Genomic DNA, 14,327 nt, shown 5'->3' with positions numbered 1-14,327 from the left:
GCCATGTCGTTTGTGAATAGACATGTGTTAGCCAGCTAGTGTGCTTCATCTGTGGTGACTTTGATTTATTTGCTCTGTAAATTGGGACTGAAGCAATAATAGAAAGTGACATTAATTGTTTAACAGAGTCCTCTTTGTCACATCCTCTGCTTTCTCTGGGGTGTTTGAATGTTGAAACTTGTACAAAACTAATTGAAATTGCTGTGATGAGGACCAGTGTCCACTCAACTTTCTGTTCTTGAATGTCAGCACACTTGAATGTCTGTTTAAAGCATGAGAGTTGAGCAGCTAACAGCAAATATCAGGATTTCTTCTGGCATACTATTATTAAAGAAGGCATTTCCTTTTAGAAATAGCAGCACTTGCAGCTTCATGGTCAGTTTTATAAGCTGCAGGGCTCAGCAGTGTGCCCCACAAGCTGGACTTGCTGAAGAAGTTCTTGGTGTAGGGCTGGGGTCAGGCAGCCAAACCAGCTCATGGACACCCTAGGCTCGAGCACTGGCTCGCACACCATTCATCCCACCACCTATGAGGGACCTGAAATGCCATTGGGAAAAAACACTGGTACACACTTTCTTGCACAATAATGCCTTTTCTTACTATTCTAGAAGTCACACAGTAATTTTCCTCTCAGAAAGTGGCTGTGAAAGCTGGATTCGGAGTGTGGTTTAATTTGGCTCCCTTCTGCCATTTTCATTTTCTACACACTGAATTATCATAGCTGTGTGCATATGTGTGCTTAGTATGGTGGAAATCACCTGATACCAAAATTGGGATACTTTTTCTCAGTGGCCAAGTGCCTTTTGGCCTTTGAAGTAAATGCTTCTCCTTAGCATTAGCTTGCCTGAGTACTTATTTGTTTCTTGGAGATGATGCTGTAAGCACCAGAACAGGGCTCTGCCTTAGCTTTCTAGCTCAAAGACAACTTTTATGTTAGAAGCTGTGAGGTGTGATTTGGCAGAGAAACCTAGCAGGAGCAATTATCTGCGTGGTTTATGATCATCTCTGTTCAGAATCTGCTAGATAAAAGTATTACTGAAAAAAGTCATGCTAAGGGGATACCCAGATTCACTTGATTATTTTTTTCCAAAGTGTAACTTGCCAATGTTTTGCCTTTGCCTTTTTTAACTTCTTTTTTTGCTTGCTTGTTTGTCTTGCTGGTATTATTTGTCTTGCTAGTTCACTTTCTTACTTTGAGATTTGAACTTAGCTGAAATTTTTTCACAGTGGAGACCTGGAACATGACGGGCTATTCTGAAGGTGGTGGAGAAACTCCCATTTTGATATCACTTGAATCAGTGAAATGCTTTTCATTTACTTCAATAGCACTAAGATCAGCCTTGGAGTCCTAGATAATTGATCTGTCAAGATCAATTTCCAATCTCTCTGAAAAATAAATATAATGATTTTTACACAGTTCTGTTTCTCAGTTCTAACTCTCAGCACTCAAAAAATCTGTATCTTAATATACAGTAGGGACTATATTTCATTAAAAATCACGAGGCACTTAAATTTACTCATTTTGACAAAAAGAACTCTTGCTGCTGAAATAAGATATAAATTAACATTACAGGCACATCTGATTAGAAATTAATCTACTTTTTATAATTGCAGTCGGAATTTGATAAGTGCATACAATAGTGTATTGAGCACTCAAAAGACATGATTTGAAAGGACAACTTCAAAGGCAACCTGCCTTATATGTTTCTTTAAAAGAAACCCAAACAACCTGTCATTTACAATACGAGTGCTGCTGGCTATTCTTACACTAGAAGCTGTTTGGTTTTGGAGCAAGGATTTGCAGAAGTGTGGAAGGGAAGGTGAATTAAGTTTTTTGTGTTTTGGTGTCCTGATTAGCTGTCTGATTCCTGTAATTTTGTCAGGTCAATTAGCTGGCATTCAGTGTTGAAGAGCAAAAGAAAGTGAGAGCCTGGGCTGACACCATCATTAATGTAATACAATCCCTGAGTGATTACTTACCATTCTTAACACCTGATAAAAAAAAAAGAATTGTGGAAGAAAAGTAAACTAGCACAAAGTAAACGACTGCAAAGAGATTTCTTTTGAACAGAAATGGATCGTTTTATTGTACCTAATTACATTGTCTGAGATTCTGTTGCAGGTTCCTCTTTAAAGGGCCAGTTTAACTACGTATGGTCTGCTTGTTCACACACAGAGGCATCGCTTTGTTCCTTTTTTCACTTGGTTCCTCCTTTTGTTTTATCCTCTCCCACAGAAGCTAGATGAAGAGAGCGAGGCAAACTTGCTAGCTGTTCTCACTGAAACATTGGACAGCATCCCTGTGGATGAGGATGGATTGCCTTCATTTGATGCACTGACAGATGGAGATGTGACCAACGAAAATGCCACTAGCCCCTCCCCAATGCCCGACGGCGCCCCTCCAACTCAGGAGGCAGAAGAGCCGTCTCTAGTAAGAACCCTTCCTACTGTTTAACAGGAATTGGATGTGCCTCTGGCTACCCGCTGCATGGGTATGATGTAGTCACAGTAAGGTCTGGACATTTCATTTAGACTGGAGAGGAAAATCAAGTAAAGAACTGAAAATTAAGTGGGGGGGGAAACCCCTCACCAAATAGCTGTAGGATGATTAATATGGCAGTCTATTAAAAAGTTGTTGAAAAGGTTGTTTTTGAAGCTCTTATGCTAATGGGGCTGACACTTTTGCTTATAATTCTATTCAGATAAATTGGGATAATGGTTCTTAACTCATATTTCTTTTCTTGGGGCTCTTTTTGTTGTGTATGTTTAGACATAATTTTTGGTGATCTCTGAAGAAAGGCTTAATGAGTCTGTTGAGATACAGAGCTGATTTTGTGTCTTTAGCATTGATTTGACCAGTAAGCACCAGCTCAGTGCTAACCAGGGCAAAACTGAATCTTGGATGAGGATGTGGGTGAAACATTATATGCATTTTGCTTAGTAAATCTGGTTTTAGATGTGATTCTATTTCTGCTGAAAGGCTCTTATCACCGTCTTCAGTGGGAACAGAGCCAGATACCTGAATCTTGACACCGTATCCATTAGTCTGTTAAAGTTTATGTCTCTGTATAGATCAGAGGCCTCTTCATGTCAAATAGATCACTGAGAATTTAATTTTGCCCTGGATTCAGAAATCCAAGATCCCTGTCACTTCTGCTTGCCCTGCAGTATACTGCAGTAAAGGGAGCAGAAATGTGCTGCCAAGCCAGAAGAAAATGAAATCTGTTTATTCTGAGGAATATCAAGTCCTGCTTTTTGTTTTATTGTACTTTGCTTGCTGAAATTGATATAACTAACTTTAAGTAATTATGCAAAAATGTAGATAAATCACTTTAATTGATAAGCATGTATAACTTTACTCTTTTCCTTCCATTTCCCTTTCCCTGATGTGTTTGTAGCTTAAGAAGCTCTTGCTGGCTCCAGCCAACACTCAGCTAAATTACAATGAATGCAGTGGTCTCAGCACACAAAACCATGCAAACACTAATCACAGGATCAGAACAAGCCCTGTGGTTGTTAAGGTACAAACTTAATTTTTATAATAAGGAAAAAAAAAGAAAGTGTAACAAGGTATTTTATGCTTTTAGCAATCAAGCTAGCAGTACATCTGAATGTATTGTATGTGCTTCTAACTAATTTTTAAAAAATGTGAGTTGTAGACTAGGTTCCAGAAAATCATCTGAGCTCTTTTATGCTCTGAATATTTCATTTATGCCCTTTCTCTTGGCAGAGTTCAGTTGTAGTCACACCTTCTGTTACTCTTACCTACTTTACTGATACACAGAGTAGGATGGGATATGATAAAATTTGCTGATGGTCTGGTGTGGTTTATGAGTGACTCCAGGATGTGGGACTGCCATTTTCCCAGCTGTCTGAGCTAAGACAAATGACACTGGGCTCTTGGCAAAAGATGTATATTAGACATTGCTTGGATGGAATGCGGGGCTTGGACATAATTCTGTTAGCAGGCAGTATTAAACAATGTTTGTCTTGCCATGCAGTGTAACTGAAAACAGGCCATTTAGGGGTACTTAAGAGAGTTGTGAATACTGGGCCCAAGCAATCAGTAGCAAATTAAGGTTTAAACCAGCTTATTTTTTTGTTCACACTAAAGGCGCTGTAGGGTCTTGTTAGTTACATGTTGCTGAGTAGGAACATTGCAATGTAGGAGAAATGAAATAAAAAGCTGCATAAATGTCATTTAGGAATTTTAAATGTAATTTTCTTTCCTTGTTCTGCAAACAGTTATTCACAGCTCATAGATCTAGTACACTTAGGCTGAACACTTCATTGAAAATCTCATCTCTTCAGAAAACCTATATCCATTCTGATAAGGTTCAGCTCACTAATTTTAGCTTTACTTTATTTTATTTTATTATTTTATTTTATTTTACCCTGTTTTAAGACTGAGAATTCATGGAGCAATAAAGCGAAGAGCATTTGTCAACAGCAAAAGCCTCAAAGACGTCCCTGCTCTGAACTTCTCAAATATCTGACTACAAATGATGATCCTCCTCACACTAAACCAGCAGAGAACAGGAACAGCAGCAAAGAGAAATGCACCTCCAAAAGGAAGCCCCATCTGCAGTCTCAGACAAATCATCTGCAGGGTAGGTGTGGGACTGCAGAATTCAGCTTTGGTACCAGCAGTAACGCTGGAAAGCTTGAAGTACCATGGTTGGGAATACCCTAAATACTTCTTCTGTTGTTTGGATTAGTATTGGAAACCCAGCATCTCTTCTGTGTAAAGACAATTTTAAAACAGTATAATGAAGTTAGAATTAGCTAGCTAGATTTAGCTTTTAGACATATTTGATCCTTTTATTTATTGCCCCAAGCCTCAGGAAAGGATCTCAGGAAAAGTTTAACAAATACCACATGGTAATATACCAAGCTAACTGGAGATACTTATTCACAGAGAACTGTACCATGAAGAAATCATTATACCCCTAAACAAGTTTGGCAGGCCAGTTCATTAGTGAGCTTCTTTCTGTTTTGCTGGAGTAAAACTGAGGGCATTGTTAACCTGCCACATAGCCCTTAAGAGACAATAAATAGTGCTCTCACTGCTACAGAGAAAACAATAAATGTGTCATTCCTGTTAAAGCTGGAATGCTGGTTTGTAATTTTATTTTGTAAATAGTTGGAAGTTTAGATGCCATCCTGATCTTTCTCTCTCATTTTTGGATTTTTTATGGTCAAAATTAAACACTTGTGTTGACTTTTAGTATCCCCTGATGTGTGAAGAATTGTTCTATATTACAAGTAGCTTCTGTGACAGAGATGCAAGAACTTAAAGCTTCCTCTCTCACTTTCTCTCCCTTTCTTTCCCTGTCTGTTTTCCCACGATAAAGGAAAGCTGTAAAATCTTATGAACCCAAAGGGAGGTTTTTAAAATTATTGCTGCTTTAAAATACATCTATGTATTTATGTTGGCTTGGAATCTGGCAGGCTATGTGCCTATCTCAGACACATCAGTGCCAATCCTGGATGCCTCCACTAAAGTCAATGGAAGTTAACTGTCTGCAACAGAGATCAGGATGTGACCCTAAATGTGTTCTTTGGTATTTTCAAAGCAGCAGTTGTAAACTGGATGTTCTTTCTTCTTTTCCTCTCCCTCTTTTTTGCATTTCAGCCTCCCTCAAATCTCTTTTCTCATTCTGCACCAGGAAGTATAAGCAAACTCAATAAAAATAATCTTCCCTTCTTCTCAATTAATATTGTTCTTGCAGCATTGCATTCTGACATTCTAAATATGGGTTCTCTACTTTATGGTCTTGAATTATCTGAACAATATTTTTTGAAAGAAGGAAATCTGACTGCCCCTAAAGCTTCCTTATGCCAACTGCCATTTCTGGATGGCTTCAGCAGTCTGCTTTCACAGCAGAATCCAGACTGAAATCTACATGGGAAACCTGGGTCTGTTACTGCAATGTTACTGAGAAACAGAGCTGCCAGAAGTTACAGGGGGCTTTATTAACACTGTTGGATATAAAGGTGGCAGGTGATAAGGTGTATGATGCTATATGCACATGTATGTTGTACTCATACAGAGATGTGTGTGCACACAAACATACATACAGATTATAAAGTGTTTCTATTCAGATCAGAACTGCTTTTTTTTCCCCAGCTGAGCAATTGTGTAGATTCAGCTCAGAGAGTCAGGGCACACTGAGTTGTGGAAACAGCACGGAGATGTTAGGAAAGCCCAAAGGGACATATAAGCTAATATCTGTGCTTAACAAATGACTGTGATTTTAGTGGTCTTGCAGGTGAATTTGCAGCTACAGAGAAATTACCTTCTTTTTAATTTTCCTATGTTTTAACTTAACAGGCTTCTGAAATGTTTTTTCAGCAAATTTGCCTCATACACCAATATATAACTTCAATATCAATGGATTTACATATAATGCAAATACAAGAATATAATGCTTTCAGCTTGGACAGTCAATTTATGCAGAATCAACCTTGCAAATTGAACTGATATTTGCAGACCTACAGTCATTCGTTCATACATTTAATCAAAAGTACAAGAAAATTGGATCTTCTGTTTTAAAAAAAACTATCACAGTCTGAGATTTTCTTTCAAAGTTAGGGAAAGCTCACAAAGGATAAGTCAAATGTTATTTTCCTTTAGGGTTACTGTTGCAAACATATTGCAAACCCACGGGAATGTCCACAAACGCGTTCATGCCAAAGATCATCTGTGGTTTTGCACTGAAATTTGCCCATGAGGAAACGTAGTTCTTTTGAACTTGAATGTTTTCAATTTACAGGGACAAGCAACTTGATGTGAACTCTTTTTCATAAAAAAAAAACCCCACACTACCGTAGACCTTGAAACTCTAATAAACAGACACCATGGAAAATGACAGTGTCTTGGCTAAATATTTACACTATCAATAGCTCTATGTGAGTATGAATCCTTTGCAGAAAGTGTATTTGGTCAAGCTCTTGCCTAGCAGTAAGAAAACTGATGGGTGTTTTGGTATGCGAACTTCTCAGTGGGAGAGCTCAGTGATATCTGCCTAATATTAATACATGGGAGTGTGAGATAATGCCTTGGTTCTGTACCCATCTCTGGCAGACTTGCACTGTGCCTCAGTGCTTCAGAATTTAATATGTGTATACTCTGATGTGGGACTATTCTGTGGGACTAATAAGAACTAGAAAGAGACTTTTTAGAGATGTAAATAGCTCTTCCATGTTCAGCTTCCTTAATCTAAATTGGTTAAGAGTGTGCATATTTTTATTAAAAAAAAATAAAAGGAAAGCCTTTGTATAATACTTTATCCCAGAGCCTTACTGGAAGGTTTGGGTTTTTTAAGACAGTTTTACCTCTAGGTAGCTACAGGCAAACATTAGTATTCTTAGATGTATATAAATTACACACAAAGATGTGTCAAGTTACATTCAGTTTTACTGCACCTGGTGTAATGCACAAATCAGTGGTCATGCTGGACCAGACAAATAACTCGTTGAGGTGCATCTCCTCACTCCAGCAGTGACTTCTGAGGAAGGTGAACCTGAGGTGAAGTTTCCATTTCTCACATGGGGAGGAGAAGAAACAATATGCAGCTTTTGAGAATTAATTTTTTAAAAACCCTCTATTACTTCAGGAATGCTCTAGAGCATATAAAAGTAATCAATTTGCATATAAAATCCCTTAATGTTGATGGCAGCTCCAAGCCTGTAATGAATATGAAATATGCAGTAGTGGCACTCTGGACAAAAGATCTGCAGTGCAGGAGTGTTCAAGGGGAACATTTTGTCTTAAGTAATTAATCTGCAGAAGAGATCCCCTGCTGTTGTTCTTGCTACAATGCTCTCTGTGTTTAAAACATCAATCTAACTTCTGAAAAGTAAAATTTGCAAGTACTATAATTTTTAATTTTAAAGGAATCTTAGTTGTACTACAGCATCCTGGTTCTTGGCTTGCTCTGAGAAAATACAATTTTGCATGAGTAAAAGCTGCAAAGACTTACATTTTTATAGCCAGAGCTTTGTTTTTTGCGGATGTCAGGATTGTAGCTGAGAGTTTCAACCCCATTTTTAACCATCTGTGACTATGTCCGTGGTTTGTCATAGTTTGCAGCATAATTTGCAAAAATTTGGACTACAACTGGTTGGACTCTGGCCTCACAGAAACAACCTATTCTCAGTGCTATAGATAAAATTATATCTTGTAGATGTAAAATGAACTGAATATTCATAACGTTCTGTTACTTTGTAGTTATTCTGCTGCTCCTGTTTCCAAATGAAACGTGAACTGTAGTCTAAATTAACACTGAGAGAAGTAACATTTTGCAGTGTATCCTGTAGAGATCTGCATTGATTTTTAACATGTACCACTCTTCTGAAAGGTTCTTGTCATTTGGGTTGTGTACTGTATTTCAGAGGTACACTAATTGATGTAAATGATTGTTGAAATTTAAGTGCCCTTTTGGTACTAGTAAGTAAGGAATCAGGATGAATATGTTTATTTATCTATCCGGATACACTGAAATGACAATTGAACTATCAGAGGTTGGCCCTGACTACCCCATGATTCCAATGCCAAAGTATAAAGAAATGTTTATAGTATACTTTACAGAGTGTTTAAATATTGCATAATTGTTTTCTTTTTTTCTTTAGCCAAACCAACAAGTTTATCACTTCCATTGACACCCGAGTCACCAAAGTAAGTACTAAAAAGTGCAAACATTTATAAAAGGGAGGGGGGTTCAGTAGATTTTGGCTACAGCAACTCCATTTCAGCTTGTTTTTATAAATGTGCCCTGTCTTCCAGTGATCCCAAGGGTTCCCCATTTGAGAACAAGACTATTGAACAAACCTTAAGTGTGGAACTCTCTGGAACTGCAGGTGAGAAATGCAAAATGATGGCTCTTCCTTTAAGCATGGCTTGTGTGTATTTGTTTACTTTAATATACCACAGGTATGCAGAGATCTCACAGAATTGTCCAGTATATTCACTTCAGTGCAGTTCAGCATTACTTTTTTATCTGGCTACCTGAGAAGAAATGTGTTTGAAAATATGCCTCCAAACCTACACAAGAGAGCATAATTTATAAGAAAATATGAATGAAACCATTTATCTGTTATATTTCTCCATCTCCCCATAGATTTGTGTACTGCTGAGCACCATCTTTCAAAGACAAACCCCACAGCACCTTGGGGTATCTGTAACCAATGTTACAGATTAAAAGTTACATCATTCAGTCTGTGTCCAGGCCAGTCTAGGGCTGTACATGACTGCATGTTTCAATGCTTTGCCAGTTCTTGATTAATACGTCACAAATAACAGCTTTCTCTTCTACCCCTGAACAACTAATTGTTCCATAGCTTAGAGGTAATTTTTAAAAGTGGTATTCATTTAATACTCTTGCTTTTTCTTTTTCTTCCATTAACACACTTTACACAACCTTCCTTTATCTTCTTCCTCCTTTCTGTTCCCTGGATTTGTACCTTTTGAAGATTTGTAGGATTTTTTTTATCATGTAGTGGTTTAGTTCACACGTCATCCATTTAATCATTCATTTAATTTGTCTGCTCTTCTTTCTGCTGAAGTCAGTTCCTTCAGACTCAGATCTGTTTTATGGCATTCCTCTGAACTCTGTTTTGCCTCTGTTTTCTTCAAGTGTCCAGAGCTGAGCACAAAAGAACACACTGAGCTCCACTTGAGCTATTGCCAAGACCATTTTCTTTCTAAGTTGTGTAATATTGAAAAATAAGAGGTGTACTTGGCATGTGCTTCTCTCAGGATAGCAGTAGGTTGTAAAATATCTGATCTCTGGCATTGAGAGGGAAGGGGTGTATTGCAAAATATGTCTTCGGGTACCACAAATTACTTGGTGCTCCTGAATTCAGTGGCAGCGGTCCCAGGCTGGGTTTGGGTTGGTATACTGGGCTTTCACCTTCCTACAACCATCATTCTGCTTTTTCAGAAACTTTTTAATTAGTTCAGCACTAAAACATGAGCACTTCTCCCTGCTGTCTCCTGGAAGCCTGCAGTCTTAATCATTCTTCTCGTGGCAAAAGGAAGCCTTCTTCCTATATATCTTCATTTTGCAAGACCAACGTAAGCATGGCAGAATTCAGTGCATGCAGGAGGATAATCCTGTTCAGTGCCAATAAGTGAAGTGAAGTGAAGTATGGAGAAGCCTCTTCCATCACCACTGGACAGCAAGTCTGCACAAGGGTGCCCATTTGTAAGCACATGGATAAGTCAGTGCTTAGTGCTGCCAACAGAAAGGGGCAGATGAGGTGACTACAGCAGAGTGGTACAAGCAGCCGTTGAAATCACTGAAGGAAGCAGTGTTTTCTCCCAGCCAAAAAGTCAGCAGCCTGCTTTTCCCATCAGCTGACTAGACAGAAATTGGGAGTCAGTCTGACCCCTGGATAGTCCTCTAGTGTTGCCTCCATAGTGCCACAGGAAAGGTCTTGGTATTACCAAATTCATTCCGCTCCATCCGCTGTGCACAGAGGAGGAAACAAAACAGCTCTGTAGTTGCTTGGACAACATAATCAAGAGAGCTGGTGCATTAAAAAAAAAGCTACAGAAGCTGGCAAACAGCACAACTGGCCACATATGTAAACAGGAATGCTCTACTATTGTAGCAGTGTGTGGCTACAGTGACGATGATTGTGATCAGGGAGAGGCCGCAAGGACAACAGGGAAAATAGACAAGTCTCTTGTTTAGCAGGGAAGTCCATTTTATTCCCCCCCAGCCCCCATGCCAGGGCCCAGAGCCTAGAGCAAACAGATCAGACCCAGGGCTGTGGGGTTTTATCAGGTGTCCCATGGGAGGAGTTTTAAGATCAGATTACAGCCTCTTCGGGAAGGGGAGGCTCTACATACTATGATTCTGTGATTTCTTTTCCCCTCTGGAAGTAAAAGAAGCTAGCTAGGAAATAACCCACTGATATTCAGGAAGAATAAGAATGGGAGTGTTGTGTGGCCAGGGAGCTGGGCAGTGTTCCCAAGCATTGTACACAATGGTGGCTCTTGGACTTCATGTTGCACTTGCTCTGGTCTTCACAGTGCCTAGTGAGGAGCTTTCAGGAGATCATGCAGTAGCTCTTTTAATCTCTGCCTACATATACAAATAGTTTTTATTTTCATTTTCATATATGTATCTAAACCTATAAAAAGATGCATGTCTTGCTTTTTAAGTAATTTGTTCTGCAGTAGTTTTGTGTCCTAAGTCTGCCTGTACTGGAAGCAAAGTACATAATAGAAACAGCATGGAGTACTGAAGAATTTACAGTATATGTGTGTCTGTAAATCATGGCAGAATTGGGACCCACTTCAGTTTAAAAAACAACCAAAAATAAAACAGGGAAAAGAGTAATGGCAGTAGTGATTAATAATACCTTGAAGTTCTTTAGTGAGAACCCTGGCAACTCCAAATTATATCCAGATAACCGCATTGCTCATTGTCCTTATATAGGGCAGCTTGCACCATACAAGCACTATTTATTATAATTTAAATAGGAGTTACCTTGATCTCACTACTGAATTGAAAAGACCATTAGCAGTGCTGCTTGCACTATTGAAGCACAAAGTATTTTAATATAAATAGCAACTCCCTTGATCTCTCTGCTGAGAACAACATTGCTTCTCTCACTGATGAATTAACTATAGACCAGAAAAATAAATAAATAAAAACATTTCCCACATGAGCCATCAATCTTCGTCACACACACATTTTGGATTCATGTATCTAAAGTCAAACTGAAACCATTCTCTTGCCAGTGCTATATATTGCTTTACAACAGATTTGTTAGTAGTCGTGAGTGTAACTTTGTCCTCCCTGAAACTGTCAAAACATCGATTTGTTCAATTACAAGGAACAAATATTCTTTGAAGTGTTTTCATGCCACACATAATTCGTTCAATACACTTTAAGTGTCCTAAGTCCACTGCTGTATAAGGTCCTATCTCTTGAAGATGATTATTCTAGTGTTATTCTAAGGAAGCTGGACCAGAACATCATGGTATGGAGGAAGTCCTAGGTGATGATAATGTAGTGAATGAAATTCCTGTGTCAGATCAGTCTTCTGAGTAAGAGACTCAGAAGAGGTGCATCTCTGTTTCCAGATGCACTGCCAGTGCCTTGCTAAGAGGCCATGGGCTTGAATCTCTCGAGCATCTTCCAGAAGTCTGAACTGGTTCTGGGGTGGTGAGGATGGATGGGACTGTGCAAGCACAGGGGCTGGAAGGATGGCTCACCTTCCTGAGGTGGCAGTGTTTCTCTTGGCACTCAAGGGCTCCTCAGTTATTGTTTTAAACTTTTGGTTGTCTTAGACAAACTTCTGAAAGCCAGATGTTAGATAGCATGGCTTCTAATAAATCTCTCTCTGTTCCCTGTGTCTTAAACCTTCACACCTAAATACTGAAAGCCACCATTTAAGTACATTAAGTCAGTTTAGGTGCCTATGGCTCGATCAGTAACTAGAAGACTATTTCCACCCTCTTGGTGAAGCGCCTCTCATTTGATATAGAACCCTATAATTTATTGTAGTGTAAAACTCCTCACTGATCTTGGGGGAAAAAAATTTATTTTTCTGAAAAGATGGCAGAAAAAGCTATGTTTTCTGTCATCAGAAAAGCTGATGTACACAATCAGGTTGAAGAGTGATTTGGAATTTGTGACCATCATTGAGGATACTAATACCCTGCTATTTGCCCACCTCTAGATTTCTGTTACTTTTTACTTGTCAGAACAAATACTTAAAATCTGTCATCTAAGAACTTCTTTGACCTCAAAATGATTTCTGATAAAATGAGATGTGAGATGGAGAGAGTTGTCCAGAGGGAATAAAATCTAGCGAGTTATTTGATGTTTTTAGGCATCTGTGTTTATTCTTTCCAGTACTGACAACAGAATTAAACTGAATATTCAGCAAGCATGGTAGTTTTTTATTATATGATGACTATTTAGTTTTATTACATTTTCCTAGCTTCCGCAATCTAGTGCCATACAAATGCTCTTCTTCTACCGAATTGAGCTGTTATCTTGTGGTCATTTTTTAAAGTGGCCTTAAATAATGCTTCCCTTGACAATCCATTTTCAAACTCAAAAGGTATGAAAGAATTCATTTTCAATGCCTCTCAAAAGCCCAGTGCACATGTAGAAAGGTTCCAGGACTGCATTCCCCAAAATACGCTAATTATCAGCCCACTCAAAACACAGCAAACATCATCAAACATTTGAATGCTGAGTTACTCTAGAGATTTAGAAATATCTGTGTCTACATAAAACACTATTGAAAATCAGTCCTAAGAAGTCCAGATGTCACTTCTAATGCAAAGGTATCCCCTAATTTCTGCTTATCAACCTAGCTGAGCTAAATGAGTTGCACTACAAGTTTTCTTCAAAGTGGCATTTTGGAATATATTGAAAGTAGTTTCATCCTCCCAGAGACTTTCTGGAAAGAAGTTGCTTGGCCAAGGTGGCAGAGTTGACACATATGCAAATACCTTTTGTTGCACAGACACAGGGAGGATGGTGCTGCTTTGGCAGCAGTGCTGGCGATTTGATATATGCTGTTTTCTAGCACAGGATCATGGAGTGAGTTTGTAGTGTATAGACAGAGCAAGGCAAAGTGCAAATGTACCATTTACCAAAGCTATTCAATTAAGGAAAAGTCCCTACAAAGAAAATGGTTTTATAGCATGTCATGAAAAAACACTTGCCTTTTACTTTAAAAAGAAAAAAGACTGTTTAAGGGGGTTGATTGTAGAGTATGTACCACTTCTAACAGATTTGCTGTGCAGAAGTACATAAGTGTGAGTGATGTAGAGGTACTTGTTTATTATAGAGCACATTTCAATGCAGTAATCATAAATATTGCTAAGGTTGTGCTCTGTTGAAATATGACCTACATACTCTTGATTGTTTGTGTTACGTGATTTGTCTGACACCCATTACATTCTGGGTAATGGCAGCCATTTGTTGCTGTGCACAGCAGGCTCTTTTGACAAAAGAAAATAGGCAGCAATAAAAAAGCTATAGTCTGAATTACATTCTGCACAGCGCTGCACTGCTGAGAGTTTGTGCAAGTGTGTTAACAATGCTCTGAACTGCCTCTTGTCAGCCTTCAGCCTGTAATGGCCATCTGTCCTTCCATAAATCTGTCAAAACCGGCTAAGTTCAAGAGAGAGTGCAGAATATACCTTGTACTGTCAATGCCTAAATGTATACATTGGGGAGAAATCAGTGCATGTGAAATAATCCAGTGGTTATAGAATATTGTAACGCCGTTGATGTGGGATCATGGCCCTCGGTGAAGATTACCAGGGATTAGAGTGAAGATGAACAAGT

The 14,327-nt window shown here is 38.7% G+C and overlaps 1 protein-coding gene across 5 annotated transcripts in view; it reads left to right on the top strand.

Annotated features, from left to right (window-relative positions):
* The window catches only part of PPARGC1A (PPARG coactivator 1 alpha), a 361,917-nt gene that overhangs the window by 326,562 nt on the left and 21,028 nt on the right, over positions 1-14,327 (top strand). For 3 of the 5 annotated variants that reach the window (XM_021554414.4, XM_021554418.4, XM_085577742.1), the window contains 5 exons: positions 2,237-2,431; positions 3,399-3,521; positions 4,406-4,610; positions 8,635-8,680; positions 8,789-8,862. In XM_021554414.4, the coding sequence (XP_021410089.3) occupies positions 2,237-2,431; positions 3,399-3,521; positions 4,406-4,610; positions 8,635-8,680; positions 8,789-8,862 (643 nt within the window). Of the gene's footprint in view, positions 1-2,236; positions 2,493-3,398; positions 3,522-4,405; positions 4,611-8,634; positions 8,681-8,788; positions 8,863-14,327 lie in introns of those variants that run through there. The other 2 variants (XM_021554419.3, XM_085577743.1) reach the window with 2 other exon arrangements.

This window comes from Lonchura striata, chromosome 4 (genome assembly GCF_050655825.1).
Source record: "Lonchura striata isolate lonStrDom1 chromosome 4, ASM5065582v1, whole genome shotgun sequence".
NCBI classification, from domain to species: Eukaryota; Metazoa; Chordata; class Aves; order Passeriformes; family Estrildidae; genus Lonchura; species Lonchura striata.
Note: the sequence above shows the minus strand (reverse complement) of the source record. Positions and strands in the feature narration are given on the sequence as shown.